Below are 14,465 nucleotides of genomic sequence, written 5' to 3'. Positions count from 1 at the left end.
TGACAGTAGTCTCCCTGTCTCTCCTCACTTGGAGTACTATTTCTCAGGTTCATCATTTCAATTTTTTTTGACTGTGGGAAATTTCAAGCATATTCAAAAGCAGGGAGAATGGTGTAATGAACACCCATGTGTCCATCAACCATCTCAACAATTATCAACCCAAAGCTACCCTTTCTTTATCTATACTCTGACTAATTCCCTTCCATTCACTGAATTATTTTAAAGCAGATCCCAGATAGCATTTTTTATATTCTTTGGAAAATTTTTAATGTAATCTCTAAATGAAAATAACTTAAAAAAAAAAAAAACAGAACCCTAGTGTCATCACATCTAAACAATTAGCCATAATTGCTTATTATCATTAAATATCCAATGATTTCCTATTGTATCACATATATTTCCTATTGTATCACACCAAGAGGCATGTAATATCCAATTATCTCTCCTTTTAATTAAAGAGCTCCAGAGTTGAAAATATACATAGCACATTATACTTATCACTTTAAACATTTGTAAGTTTGCAATTCACTAGTATTAATTCAATTTACAATGTTGTGTAATCGTCACTACCATGCAAAACTTTCTCATTTTACCCAGCATAAATCCTGTACACATTAAACAATAATTCCCTATTCTTCTTTCCCCTCAGCCTGGTAACCTCTACTCTACTCTCTGTCACTATGAATTTGTGTATTCTAGGTACCTCATATAGGTGAAATCATACAATATTTGTCCTTCTGTTTTCTGGCTTATTTCACTTAGCATAATGGTTTCAGGATTTATTTATGACATGGCATATGTCAAAATTTCATTTTTTTAATGGCTGAATAATAATATTCCATTGTATATAAATACCACATTTTCCTTCTTCATTTATCTGTTGATGATCACTTGAGTTGTTTTCACCTTTTGGCCATTGCAGATAATACTGCTAAAAACATGGGTGTATAAATATATTTTCAAATCCCTTCATTTTTGAGGGGTATTATATGTATATAGAAGCGGAATTGCTGGGTCATATGGTAGTTCTTCATTTAACTTTTTCAGGAAATGCCAAACTTTTCCACAGCATCTACAACATTTTATGTTCCCTCTAGCAACGTATGAGAGTCCCAATTTCTCTACATCCTCACCAACATTTGTTTTTTCTGTTTGTTTTATATATAAAATAGCCATTTTTTATATGAAGTGTCGTTTCATTGTGGTTTTGATTTGCGTTTTTCTAATGATAATGAGTGTCTTTTTATGTACTTATTGGTCATTTGTATATCTCTTGGGAGAAATTTCTATTCAAGCCCTTTGCCTATTTTTAAATCTGGTTTCTTTTGTTGTTATAAGGTTGTGGGTGTTCTTCATATATTCTGGATATTAATCCCTTCTCAGATATATGATTTACAAATGTTTTCTCATTCCTTGAGTTGCCTTTTTACTCTGTTGATGGTGTCCTTTAATGTACAAAAGTTTTTTGATGCAGTCCAATTTTATCTAAATTTTTCTTTTATTGCTTGTGTTGTTGGTGTCATGTCCGTAAAACTATTGCTAAATCCACTGTCATAAAGATTTTCCCCAGTGTTTTCTTCTAATAGTTTTACGGTTTTAGGCCTTAATGTTGGGCCTTTCATGAATTTTGAGTTAATTATTGTATGTGATGTAAGGTAAGATCCAACCTCATTCTTTGACATGTGGATATCTAATTTTCCTAGCACCATTTGTTGAAAAGACTGCCCTTTTCCATTAAATGGTTTTGGCATGCTTGTCAAAAGTCAGTTGATTATATATGTGAGGTTTGTTTCTGGACTTCCTATTTTATTCCGTTGTTCTGTATGGCTGTCTTTGTGCCAGTACTATACTGTTTTTATTACTGTGGCTTTGTAGTAAGTTTCAAAGTCAAGAAGTTTGAAACTTCCAACTTTTCTTTTTCAAGATTGTTTTGACTATTTGGAGCCCCTTGCAATTTGATATAAATCTGGTAATTGAGTTTACCATTCCTGCAAAAAAAGTCTTTTGAAATTTTGATGGAAATTGCATTGAATCTGTAGATTACTTTGGGTAGTAGTGATATCTTGACACTGTTGAGTGTTCCTATCCATGAGCACAGGATGCTTTTCCATTTATACAGGAGGTCTTCAGTTTCTTTCAGCAATGTTTTGTAGTTTTCAACATACAAATCTTTCACTTTTTTATTAAGATTTAGTTCTCAGTATTGAATCATTTTAGATGCTGTTGTAAATTGCTTTCTTAATTTCCTTTTGGATTGTTCATTGCTAGTCTATAGAAACTATCAACTTTTTATAGAATAGTTTTGACAAGCATTAAGGATCATTGCTTAAATCAGTTGTGGCATTAAGAGGTTATAAAACAGTGGTATTCTTTCATTCCATCTCAATTTATTAACTAGCATTGTTTTTTAAAGAAGAATTATTTTACCTTCCCCTGAGATATACTTTGTACAGAGAAGGACAGATAAATACCGAATTCTTTCCCTTAATAGTGTTCAACAAAATGAGTTGGTTCCCTACCATCCCCTCAGCCTTTCCAATGAAATATTAGATTTTAGAGTTTGGGGTTTTTTGGTTTGTTTCTGGTTTTTTTTTTTTTTTTTTTTTTTTTTTTTAGAATCATTGTGAATACATAGATTTTAACATTTTTTAGTCATATATAATACATATAATATATATTAGTCATATATGACTAAAATATATATATATATATGATGCTTAAATTGTCCCATCTTTAGTCAATAGGAACCCTTTCAAGTTGTTCCAAGTCTTTTTTATTTGACGTCAGTAGTCTTTGACAGCTTTCTGAAAGCAACCACTTTTAAACTTTTTAAAAATGTTTTAATTCTTGTGGACATTTCTGTAACTTTAAATCACAGACTAACTTCTTATCACCTTTAGATATTATTGATGATTCCCAACTAAGAGAAATTAAGATTTAGCCTCTCACTTTTCCAACAAATTGTTACCCGTTATGTTTAGTTCTGAGTCTTTTCCTCATCTTCTACCTTCCAATGCTATATAAGGTTACCTTTATTTTTATAATGTCAAGTTAGGAAGCATTCATATTTTTGTTCAGTATTAATAATCACATCTTTCAGGCTTTGCCTATAGGTTGATTCTAAAATTTGAAAACCAGTAACCAACACTTATTAGGATAGTGCAAATATTGTTTATTGCTAAGCCAAGTGCAGTGTTAATATTATCCTTTTTTCATTTTTATTTAATGACCAATGTGCCACTGATGGAAAATGTTCCTAACATCAAGATTCAAAAAAGCCATTTTCCTTATAGTCTATTAATTAAATCAATGTAAATGAATAAATGTGTTTCTTGTTTGTACCATAACTTTCTTATGAGTTTAGCTTTTCTTTTTGAGAAATAATGCTTCTTCATCAGTCACTAAAAGCTGTGGCTCTCTGGTTCGTTGACATATATTAAATTGTTTTGTATCTTCAGAAATTTCTTGATCCCTCTTACCTACTGCACACCTCATCTTGAACTTCACAGTGTTATTTACTTATTTATATCTTACTTTTATGGGATCTTGAGAGAAAAACCAAGTACATGTCCTAAATCATTAAAAACTATATAGTTTTTTATGTTGCAATCATTTTTGTCTTACCTTTTTCTTTCCTAATTAAAGAGCTATACTTTACTATTTTCAAAACTGTCTCTAGCATCTGGTTAGTAATTTTTGTTTGCTCTTTTTTTAAAAAATATTTTTAGTTCCAATTACTACTAATTTATAACTAATAGCTAAAGAGCTTATCATAAGAGTTAAAATATGGATAGATAAAATTTACTTTTTAAAATGACTGATTATGTTGAGTGGATTGGAGTTGCCTTTTGAATTTAGCTTAATGTGCTTCAAAGGGTACAGTTGGCCTGATTCAGAAGAAGGAAATAGAGGGTCAAGAAAAGGAGAGTAGATTTGATAAGAAAATAAAAAAGATAATGTGATTGACTCATTTCAAGTGCTCAAGGCCCCGTAGAGTTGGTCTGAGCACCTTAGCTAAAGAAAAGCATATCTAAATGACAAACATCTGAAATTTGAGCCAAAGGTTGATGTGAGTTTTGTCATGTCATTTCAGCTTCTAAAAATTTTCCAATACACTAACTTTGAGAAAAATAGAAATTACATCTTATCAACTCAAGATCGCCTTGTAGGGGGATTTGCCAAGTGGCCAGACAGTCATCCAGGTAATTACTTTCTTTGTGAATCCAGAACAACCTTTATTTCCTGAATAGATCTTCAAGCATCTTTATCAGAAAAGGCATATGATAGAAAAAGGCACAGTTGCAAAGTTACATTAAATATTATTTTTAAAAAGGTATATTGTGTAAGCTTAGGATAGATTTAGGGTATTGGGGAGTATAAAGGAAAGAGTTTATTATCAAGATGCATGGGTATAGTGTGCATTTTTTCCCAAATATTTTACTTAGTAATGTTTTATTTCATTTTCATCAATAACATAGATGGTCTGAATGGGTCCTTTCCAAAGAAGAGAATTATTTAGCCCATCCAAAACCATTAGGATTATTAGTCATGACTTGAGCTAAGGATAGTAAATTACTCCCGATCCTGAAGGAAATCAGTTCTTACTCTTTTCAGAAGTCATTAAATAGACCGAGCACAGTGGCTCATGCCTGGAACTCCAACACTTTGGGAGGTTGAGGCAGGTAGATCACTTGAGGTGAGGAGTTCAAGACCAGCCTGTTCAACATGTTGAAACCTGACTCTACTACAAATACAAAAATTACTGGGTGTGATGATGCGTGCCTGTAGTCCCAGCTATGTGGAAGTCTGAGGCAGGAGAGTCACTTAAACCCAGGAAGCAGAGGTTCCAGTGAACCGAGATTGCACTACTGCCCGCCAGCCTATGTGACAGAGTGAGACTCTGTCTCAAAAAAAAAAAAAAAATCATTAAATAAAATATTTCAAATCCTGAATATGTGTTTCTCACTTCCCATACTCTTGTTCTCCAAATTTCAACAGATTCAGACAATATAAATGGTATGGCACTCAAGGCCCTCCCAAAATTTGGCTCCTCTCCCACCTCTACCATCATTTTGTAGCCTACACCTCACCCGACTTACGTTTTCACCTCCAGCAAAATAACTGTATATACAGCTTCCCTATAAAAATCCATTTAAGAGTGTGTTAAAATAATTTCAAACACTGACACTTTTGATAAGCAAGTAAAGAATTAGTTACAAATATGAAACTAGACACAAGGAATGATTGTTTTTGCCAGTATTGCAATAGAGTCGTGGTTTTTATTATCAGCCTAGAAAGTGCCGTATCAGCGTTCATCTTCCATCACAGAACTGCTATAGTTGGAATGTGTACTTGAATCAGAATATAAATAAGGAGCTCTTGAAATCATATTTTTGTATTTGAAATGAGCAGGAATATTTTCTTACACCCCTACTTGCCTGTATTTTCATATAAAACATGCTTCCTAGGCCAGGTGCATTGGCTTACTCCTGTAATCTCAACACTTTGGGAGGCTAAGGTGGGCCAGGTGCATTGGCTTACTCCTGTAATCCCAACACTTTGGGAGGCTAAGGTGGGCGGATCACTTGAGGTCAGGAGTTTGAGACTAGCCTGGCCACTTGGTGATGAAACACTGCCTCTACTAAAAATACAATAATTAGCCAGGCCTGGTGGTGAGTGCCTGTAATCCCAGCTACTTGGGAGGCTGGGGCAAAAGAATTGCCTGAACCTGGGAGGCAGAGGTTGCAGTGAGCCAAGATCATGCCCCTGCACTCTAGCCTGGGCAACAGAGCAAGAGTACATCTCAAGAAATAAAATGAAGTAAAATAAAATAAAAGACCAGGTGTGGTGGCTCAAGCCTGTAATCCTAGCACTTTGGGAGGCTGATGCAGGTGAATCACTTGAGGTCAGGAATTTGAGACCAGCCTGGCCAACATGGCGAGACCCCGTCTCTACTAAAAATACAAAAAATTAGCCGGGCATCGTGGTGCGCACCTGTAGTCTCACCTACTCAGGAGGCTGAGGCAGGAGAATTGCTTGAACCCAGGAGGCAGAGGTTGCAGTGAGCCAAGGTCGTGCCATAGCACTCCAGCTTGGGCGACAGAGCAAGACTATCTCAATCAATCAATCCATAGTAAAACATGCCTTCTTAGAGAAAGTGTACATTGCTTTCAAAGTTGTAAGCCAAAGTGTGTTTTCAGAAGTTAATTTCTCAAGAAAAATAATATTTTGAAATTTTTTGTATCTCTAGTGCCTCAAGAAAACTGAGAATTATTTTGGACTTTATTCCATTTTTTCAATCAGTGCGGGTACTGTTTTAACAAATAATGGAAATAGGGAAATGACAATCTCTTAGAAAACATTTCTTATGTAAACATACTTGAAATACATTCAGTGTTTGCAATAGCTTTTTAAAAAGAAAGTTCTTGAGGCTTTTTCCGGAGAGATCAGTTGCTAACTTTAACATTTGTGTAAATATTTGGATGTACTACTTACTTTTTACAGATACATTACAATGTTTTCAGAGTATGCACTAGAAAGCATAGAAAGTCTTTGCTAAATTGAATTTATGTGTAAAGATCTGGTCCCAGAACCTTTACAATCATTTTAACGAGATTCTTTAAGCTTATTCTTGGTTCTAGTAAATTTAGTAGCAAATTTGACACAAAGGGATTTTATATATATTTATGAAAGAAATTTCTAAAAAATGAGCTTTTGTTATGGAATATATATATATTTCATCATCTAAAGTGCTTTATTATGGAGTAAACATTTCCACATGTAAAGTGCTTATACATTGCCACCTACAGATAAGGAGTTTTTTAAAAAAAGCAATTTGAGGCTTGAAATAATTGAGTTCTGATCTCATTGGCTGTTACAAAAATCTTTTTGAGAAAAAAATAAGTTTTATTTGTTACTTTACCCAGAGAGATTTTAGTATTACACAGTTCTATTTTATGTTATTATGGATGTATATTTTCTGTTGTAATTTTTCCTAGAAAACGTTCCTAGTTTCTAGAAAACAGCTTAATGTTACTTTGTACCCTTTGTAGTTTTAGAATAATTATATGGAATGATGTAATATTACAGGCGAAATCAAATTTATTTTTTATAGTCTGAAAGTCAAAGGAAAGTGAGCCAGAAGAAACCTAAGTATTTTCTGAAAAGGCCTAAAAGTTGATCAACATGGGCCTCTATTAGTGAAATAACGTTTTCACAATGGCATTGAGTAAGCACAAGTATTTGTCGTTTCTGTTTTGAAAAAATAAGTGATACTCTTGTAAGTAAAGCTTTTCCTTTAACCCTTTTGACAAAATTTGATGTGGTAAGATGTTTTGAACTTTTTGTTGTTTTGAGACAGGGTCTCATTCTTTTGCCCAGGCTGGAGTGCAGTGATATAATCATGCCTCACTGCAGCCTCAGCCTCCCTAGGCTCAGGTGAGCCTCCCACCTCAGCCTCCAGAGTAGCCGGAACTACAGGCATACACCACCATACCTGAATAATTTTTGTATTTTTTGTAGAGATGGTGCTTCACCATATTGCCCAGGCTGGTATCAAACTCGTGTGGCTCAAGCAATATACCCTCCTCAGCCTCCAAAGTACTGGGATTACAGGTGTGAGCCACCACACCCAGCCTGTTTTGAACTTTAATAGCTCTTAAGGCCATAAATGTTGGCCAGTTCAAAAGTAGAAAAAAATTTTTGACTGGTACAAAACTGTCTTTGTAGTGTTCCTATAACTGCAAAGCTCTGAGCTCTTCAGAAGTCTACATAAGACTCCTAGGCAAGAATGACCATGTGATTTCATTGGCCACTTTAATAGAAGAGGATTACTGCCCCCTGAAAGATTAGTGAGCCAGTGCAGAATTGTCATGGTATGAGCACTCATGTTATTTCAACCAAATAGAATGTGAGTTTGTTTTTATTGTCAGATCAGATATTTTTACAATGACTGACATTACCCTAAATAGGAGGATTAAATATGGCACAGCATTCCAGAATGGATTATTTTTGCGTAAGCTCCTTTTATTTAACACAGTGTTAGGATAGTCCTGCCTATGGTTTAGGAACTTTCAGAGGCAAAACATGGAGCAAGGGGTATTGCAACTTAGATTCAGAGTTTTGTTTTCATTTTAAAGAAAAAAAATTTAATGATACAGCATTGAAGCTACTCATTTCCATGTTCTGTAGTAAGCAAAAAGGGAAACTCCCTCAAGTGAGAAGTCTTACATATGACTGCTGCTCCTCCTGTCTTTTCATCACAGAGGTTATGGATAGTATCAGCTCTTCAGGTGGAAACTGTTTTCCTTTGTTAATGATATTTTCATGAATAAAATATTTTATTTTGATCATCTAGGTTTTTTTTAATTGATGTTTGAGACTTTGAGAAAGCAAATATTTTAAAAACTATATTAGCATTTCTCTAAACTTTTAATGGAGTGATGGGCTGGTAAATATGTAGCTGAAATATTTTGTAGAATGTACAAGTAGGAATGCCTGTTATGATGTTTTAAATGCCTTCTTTTCAGATGCTTTGCATGCATACTTTGGGATCTGTGGCCTGTCACTAATGGAGGAAAGTGGAATTTGTAAAGTTCATCCTGCTCTGAATGTAAGCACACGGACTTCTGAACGCCTTCTAGATCTCCATCAAAGCTGGAAAACCAAGGACTCTAAACAATGCTCAGAGAATGTACATATCTCCACATGACTGACTTTAGATTGGGAGGATGGGGGGATTTGTAGCATAACTGTAGCTCAAGTTTAAAAGCCATGTATAACCAAGTGTGCTCTTTTTTTAAAAGGTAGTCTTACAATCAGATCTCCTGCTGATGTCACTTTGGGATATGGTCTTGAGCCAGTAATCTTTGTATTGGGTTTCGAGAAAATCTTTGTTGAAGTTTGAACCACAACTTTGTCGTGGTTCTTAAATGTTTATACTGTATTTCTAAGAAGTTGTTTGAGGCAAATTAACTGTATGTGTGTAGGTTATCTTTTTAAAAACTCTTCAGTGCAAATTGTATCTTATAAAATTGACACGAATTTTCAAAACAAGTTTGCACTTCATATAGCATTGATAATCTTCAGGTGAACACTTAGTGATCATTTAAAAAGCTCACTGCTGATGGTGGAAAATTTGCTTTAATGAATTAAGTATCTGGGATTATTCTTTGAAAGCAGATTACCATAATTTTTTTTAAAAAAGAGTGACTTATTTTGTCTTATTCTTAAGTAAAGTGTGCCAATTAAACCTTTGTGGCCTATATAAATGAAATTAATAACTTCACAGTAAGAATAAATAGGTTTAACTAATATGATAGTTTTCTAAAAGGAGATTATTTGAAGACAACTATTATGTAACTGAGGGAAAAGCAACTTAACTATATGTGATTGTGAATGAGAAAGTTTTGTGCTATGTGGGTCATTTATTTAGACATTGCTGTGGTGAATACCAGTTATGTTTGATTTTATTCTCAAATCATTAGTTGCCTTTTTTTTTTTTTCTTTTCTTGCTTTCTAGGAAGAAAACAATCTTTTTTATCTAGAAGGAAAGATACTTTGTGTTTTTATTTTTAGCCTTTTGAATTTTTTAACTCGTTGCCCCCAGTGTGTTAGCTGCTCTAATTTCAAACTAATGCTTTTCTAATTTTTTTCAAACTAAATAAGTGAAAAATACAAAAACAGAACCATTCAAATAGATTCAGTGGTGCAACTCTATACATGGTCATTTTTATTCTCATATTTTCAGGTAAGTGAAAGGCAAATGTAACTATTTAGAGGATAAGAAATAGGGTTTTGTTTTTGTTCATTGTTTTGTTTTCTTAAGTTTATGAACTAGCTAATTATAAAGGAGATAATATAAAAACTCTTCATTAGTAATTAATTAATCAATAACTCATATCCATTACTTGCTTAGTGACATTCAGAACTATGAGTCTAGTACTGAAATGGGGAAAGAAATCTCTTCACTAAAGGAGTTGGGTTAAGTTAGTCTTGGTGATAATAAATGTTGAAATATAAACATCAGTATAAAAACTATATTACTGGTATCACTGTTTAGGCATTGTAATATTTTAAATGTTATCTTTTTTTCTAAATTAGAGAAAAAAATGTTGTAAAATAACAGTCCTTCCCCAGGGAAACAGTATGTACTTGGAGAAATGATTCATTTATTATTGGCATGCTTAGTTTTAAACCTGAGTTTGCCAACTGTATGTTTTTTAATTAGAAATAAAAAAATCTTCTGATGGTGGGGGGAAAAACTAAGCTTACTAACAGATGTTATTCTTCTATGGGTTATTCCAATTGCTACTATTTCAATCCTGGCAGAGTAAGACATCCGTATCTCAAACTAAGTCATCTCTTAGACATTGGAAGTTGAAGTAGCATATATATAATGGCTTTAGTACTATATAAAAAGCCCAAATTGTTTTTTCTGTATCACCAAGAAAGGTTAGGAGGTAATAAAGGTAGTAACTGTATGACTGTATTCATAAATGTAAGTTACAGGAAAATTCCAATCTAAAAGTATTTCATAAGGCTAAATATTTTCTAACTCCTTAAAATTTAATACCATAAGATGATAAATTTTAGTATGCTTCTAATTGATACACCTGTGGGAGACTTTCTTGTGAAACTTTATGGACTAGTAAATGTTCACATTCCATAGCAACTTAATTGACCAGAAAATAGCAGGCCAGTGTGAATTGTGGAGAAACTATTTCTGACTTTTCTAAATAGTTATTTACAAGAAAAGTATTTATCGATTAAATAAATTATAAGCAATATTTCACATATATGCTTTATTCCTTAACAGGAGTGATATAATGAGGGGAAATATGAAGTCTGAAATCTCAAAAAGCTCTATTTTCCTACTCCCTAATTGTCTCCTTCCTGCCCCCTAATTTTGTGGTATTTTTTTTTTTAGAAGGTAGGAGGAGGAGCTTTGTTTTGAGCATCTGCATACAAATAAGATTAGTCAGATCATATGGCATAATTTAACCTGTTTATCATTTCAGTGTTTTTAGATTTGATCTATAATATATATGTGTTATTAGATCTTTAGTTATTTGTATTTAATCTAAATTCATATAGAAATCTTGCTGACGGTGGTATATAATTTGAAAACTGTTGGACCTGATCATTTTTGAGAGACAGTTAATGAGGAGGTGCTCTGGAATCAGATGACCTGGGTTTAAATCCCAGATTTGCCAGTTCAGTGGCATGATCTTGGACCCTAACTCTCCCATTGATAAAATAAGGAAAATAGGTAAAACCTAACTCACAGGGTTTAGGATTAAATGAGATAATGCAGATAAAGCACTTAGGATAGTAGCTGGAATATAGCAAATTTCAAATTATAGGTTCTTTATAATGATCATAAAATTATTTTTGTAATTAAAACCTCTCCTACAACAGAAAGAGGTCTTAACAGTTTAACCTCAGGGAAAATGATGATAACAGTGTTGTTTTCTAATCTCCCCATAAAAATACAGAGCAACTAGGACACTATAGACACTATTACAACACTAGATGACAAGGTAGCTCTATGAACTTCAAAATACAACTAAGCAAGGACAAACCACTGACCCACATAGTTTCAGTATCTGTGGGAGGAAGTAGAAGGAAGGCAGCTGGTTTCTGACAGCTCTGCAAATTGGAGAACTACAACACTGCCCACGGTTTCTCACTACAAAGTGCAGTGGGCCAATCTAAGAACAGACACTGAAACTGGGAAGTGACTACCGAATCCCATTTGCAGATGAATGTTAAAGCAATATAATAAGGTCTGATGACTGCATTAGAGCAGTCTGGGTTTTTTTGCTGTGTACGTCTTGAAGCTTATGAGACAAAGCCCAGCACTGAGGACAAACTTCTAGAATTAGAATTCAAATGGGCAGGATGGGTAAAATAGGACAAAAGAAATATCTAGATAAGTATTGGGTAGAAAGGCCAAGATACAGAGACATTATATATATGTATTTTCATATATATACACATATATATATTCTTTTAAATCACTGTGAAAATGGGAGCTCTAAGGCTGTGAAGTCATCCTAGAGCACTCCTCCCACCTAAAAGTACAGAAAAACTCGTTTCAGTTAAGGGGAAAAAAAGAGTGAGTGAGCCAGGATTACAGTCCAACTCCATTCAAAGTTAGTATGAGAAATAATAAATAGATCAACATCCTCACAGACAATGAAAGCACACCAGAAAGACATGACGCAAGACAGATAAAAACCTAATATTTGCCAAAAAATAAAATGCAAATATGACAGGAAATTTATAGTAATTAATGCAATTATCAGTAAAAGGAAAAGGTGAAAATTAACCAAGTACCAAACACTTGGAGTAAAAAGCAAAATAAAGCAGAAGGAAGGAATTAATAACAATAAAAACAAGAAATAATTACTAGTAGCAAACCAAAACAATAAAGGCAATAAATCCAAGTTGGTGATGGATAGTGAGGGGAGTTGAGTGTGATAAACTACCAGCTAATCTATTTAAGAAAAAAAGGAGGAAGCACAAATACAAAAATTTAAATGACAAGGGGGAAATAGTAAAAGAAGAAATTTGTTTAAATTGACTACTTTGTGCAGTTTTACACAATAAATTCGAAAACTTTTGAGAAAAATGCAAATTGCCAAAATTTAGGTCACAACAAACCAGTTGCCATAGAAGAAACAATAGTTAAAAGTACCCCTTACCAAAGGAAGCATCAAGCCCAGATTGTTTCAAGGGGATTTCTACCAAACCTTTTAAGATTAAATAATCCTATTCTTGCTTAAACAATTCCAGAGACTAGGAAAAGAATCTTGAACCTCAAAGTGCCAAAAAAAAAAAAAAGAAACTGCTAAATTCATTTTATAAAGTGAATGTAATAGCATTGATTCAAAAACCTGACAAAGATTGTACCAAAAAGAAAATTATAGAGCAATCTCATGAATATTAATAAAAAGTTTTAATGATACATTAGCAAACAATCCAACAGCACTTTCAAAAGGTAATCATGACTAAGTTGGGTTTATTATAAGAATGCAAGGGTAATTCAATACTAGATAATCTATTAATATTCATCATATTAAGAGTTAAGAAATATCTTCATCTTTGCAGAAAAGACATGATAGAATTGAGCACTCACGTTAAATATGCTAAGTAGAAATTGATGAATAATCAATTAACATTGTACCTCTACCTAAAAGCCAGCATCTTAAATTTCAAAGCAAAAAAGACTTTCCAACTGAAGTCAGGAACAAGACATGCCCACTAACTCCTCTACTACTTAATGTGTTGAGAGTTTTAGCCAATGAAGTTAGACAAAATAAAGATGTGAATTGCAAAGGAAGAGTTAAAACTATTTGCAGATATGAATATGTATCTAGAAAGCCCAAAGGAATTTGTTGAAAAACTAAACAATAAAAGAACTTAGTAAAGTAGCTATTAAATACAATTTACATACAAATATCAGTAGGCTTCACCAGAAGAAAAACTAAACAATAAAAGAATTTAGTAAAGTAGCTATTAAATACAATTTACATACAAATATCAGTAGGCTTCACCAGTGCATACTTTGATTCCATTTTGAATCATTTCATTCAAAACAGCATTTATGTATGATGTCAGAAATCAGCACCCCCTTTCAGTCACTACCTCTCTTCCCAAAGGTAAGCACTATCAAAATCACCATCAATTAGTTTTGTCTGTTTTTGAATTTTATATAAGTGGAACCATATAGTATACATTAGTTTTCAACTGGCTTTAACTCAGTAGGAGTGAAAGAGGGTACAAGGGGACTCTGTGGTGCTGGTAATGTTCTGTTTCATGATCTAGGTGCTGGTTACATAGGTGCATTCACCTTATGAATATTTATCAAGCTGTATATGATTTGTGCACTTTTCTGTATGTATAATTATAGCTCAATAAAAATGTTTACTAAAAAGAGTAACAAGACTATACATATATATATGTATGCAAACCTAAACTAGTTAGAAGATACTTGAAGAGAAGACCACCTTTGTGATAGCAAAAGTAAAAAGAAAACTTAATGTGTAAATTTAAGACACATTAAAATCTGTATGAGGAAAACTAAAAAAAAAAACTCTTGAGTGGCAAATATATGTAGATTCCAGCAAATGAAAAGATATATGATATTCTTAGATAGAAAGACAACATCAAAACATGTCTTTCCCCACTTAGGTTTATTTATAAATTCAATGCCATTCCAATAAAAATTATATTGTCCTTTGAGAGAACATACTAGAAAAACCGTGGAAACTGAAAAGAATTAGAGAGGACCAGCCATATCCGACACTAAAACATACTCTAAATCTGCATAGCTATCAGAATTTTTAAAAGTGTGCACACTTTTTGGCCCAGATACTCTGTATCTAGAGATTTAGCATAAAGAAACATGCAAATAGGCAATGATACATTTTCAAGGATCTCACAGCCACATTTTTGTAATT

General features: G+C 33.2%; 1 protein-coding gene across 1 annotated transcript in view; it reads left to right on the top strand.

The window, feature by feature from the left end:
• PGGT1B (protein geranylgeranyltransferase type I subunit beta) overlaps positions 1 to 13,941 on the top strand; it is a 56,308-nt gene extending 42,367 nt beyond the window's left edge. The window contains exons 8-9 of the mRNA XM_003900006.5: positions 4,094 to 4,202; positions 8,529 to 13,941. Coding sequence (XP_003900055.1) covers positions 4,094 to 4,202; positions 8,529 to 8,710 — 291 coding nt within the window. The 3' untranslated portion in view covers positions 8,711 to 13,941. The remainder of the gene's footprint in view (positions 1 to 4,093; positions 4,203 to 8,528) is intronic.
• Positions 13,942 to 14,465: the final 524 nt, after the last annotated feature.

This window comes from Papio anubis, chromosome 5 (assembly GCF_008728515.1).
Source record: "Papio anubis isolate 15944 chromosome 5, Panubis1.0, whole genome shotgun sequence".
NCBI lineage: Eukaryota > Metazoa > Chordata > Mammalia > Primates > Cercopithecidae > Papio > Papio anubis.
The sequence above is the reverse complement of the archived record's forward strand: the minus strand, read 5'-3'. Positions and strand labels throughout refer to the sequence as shown.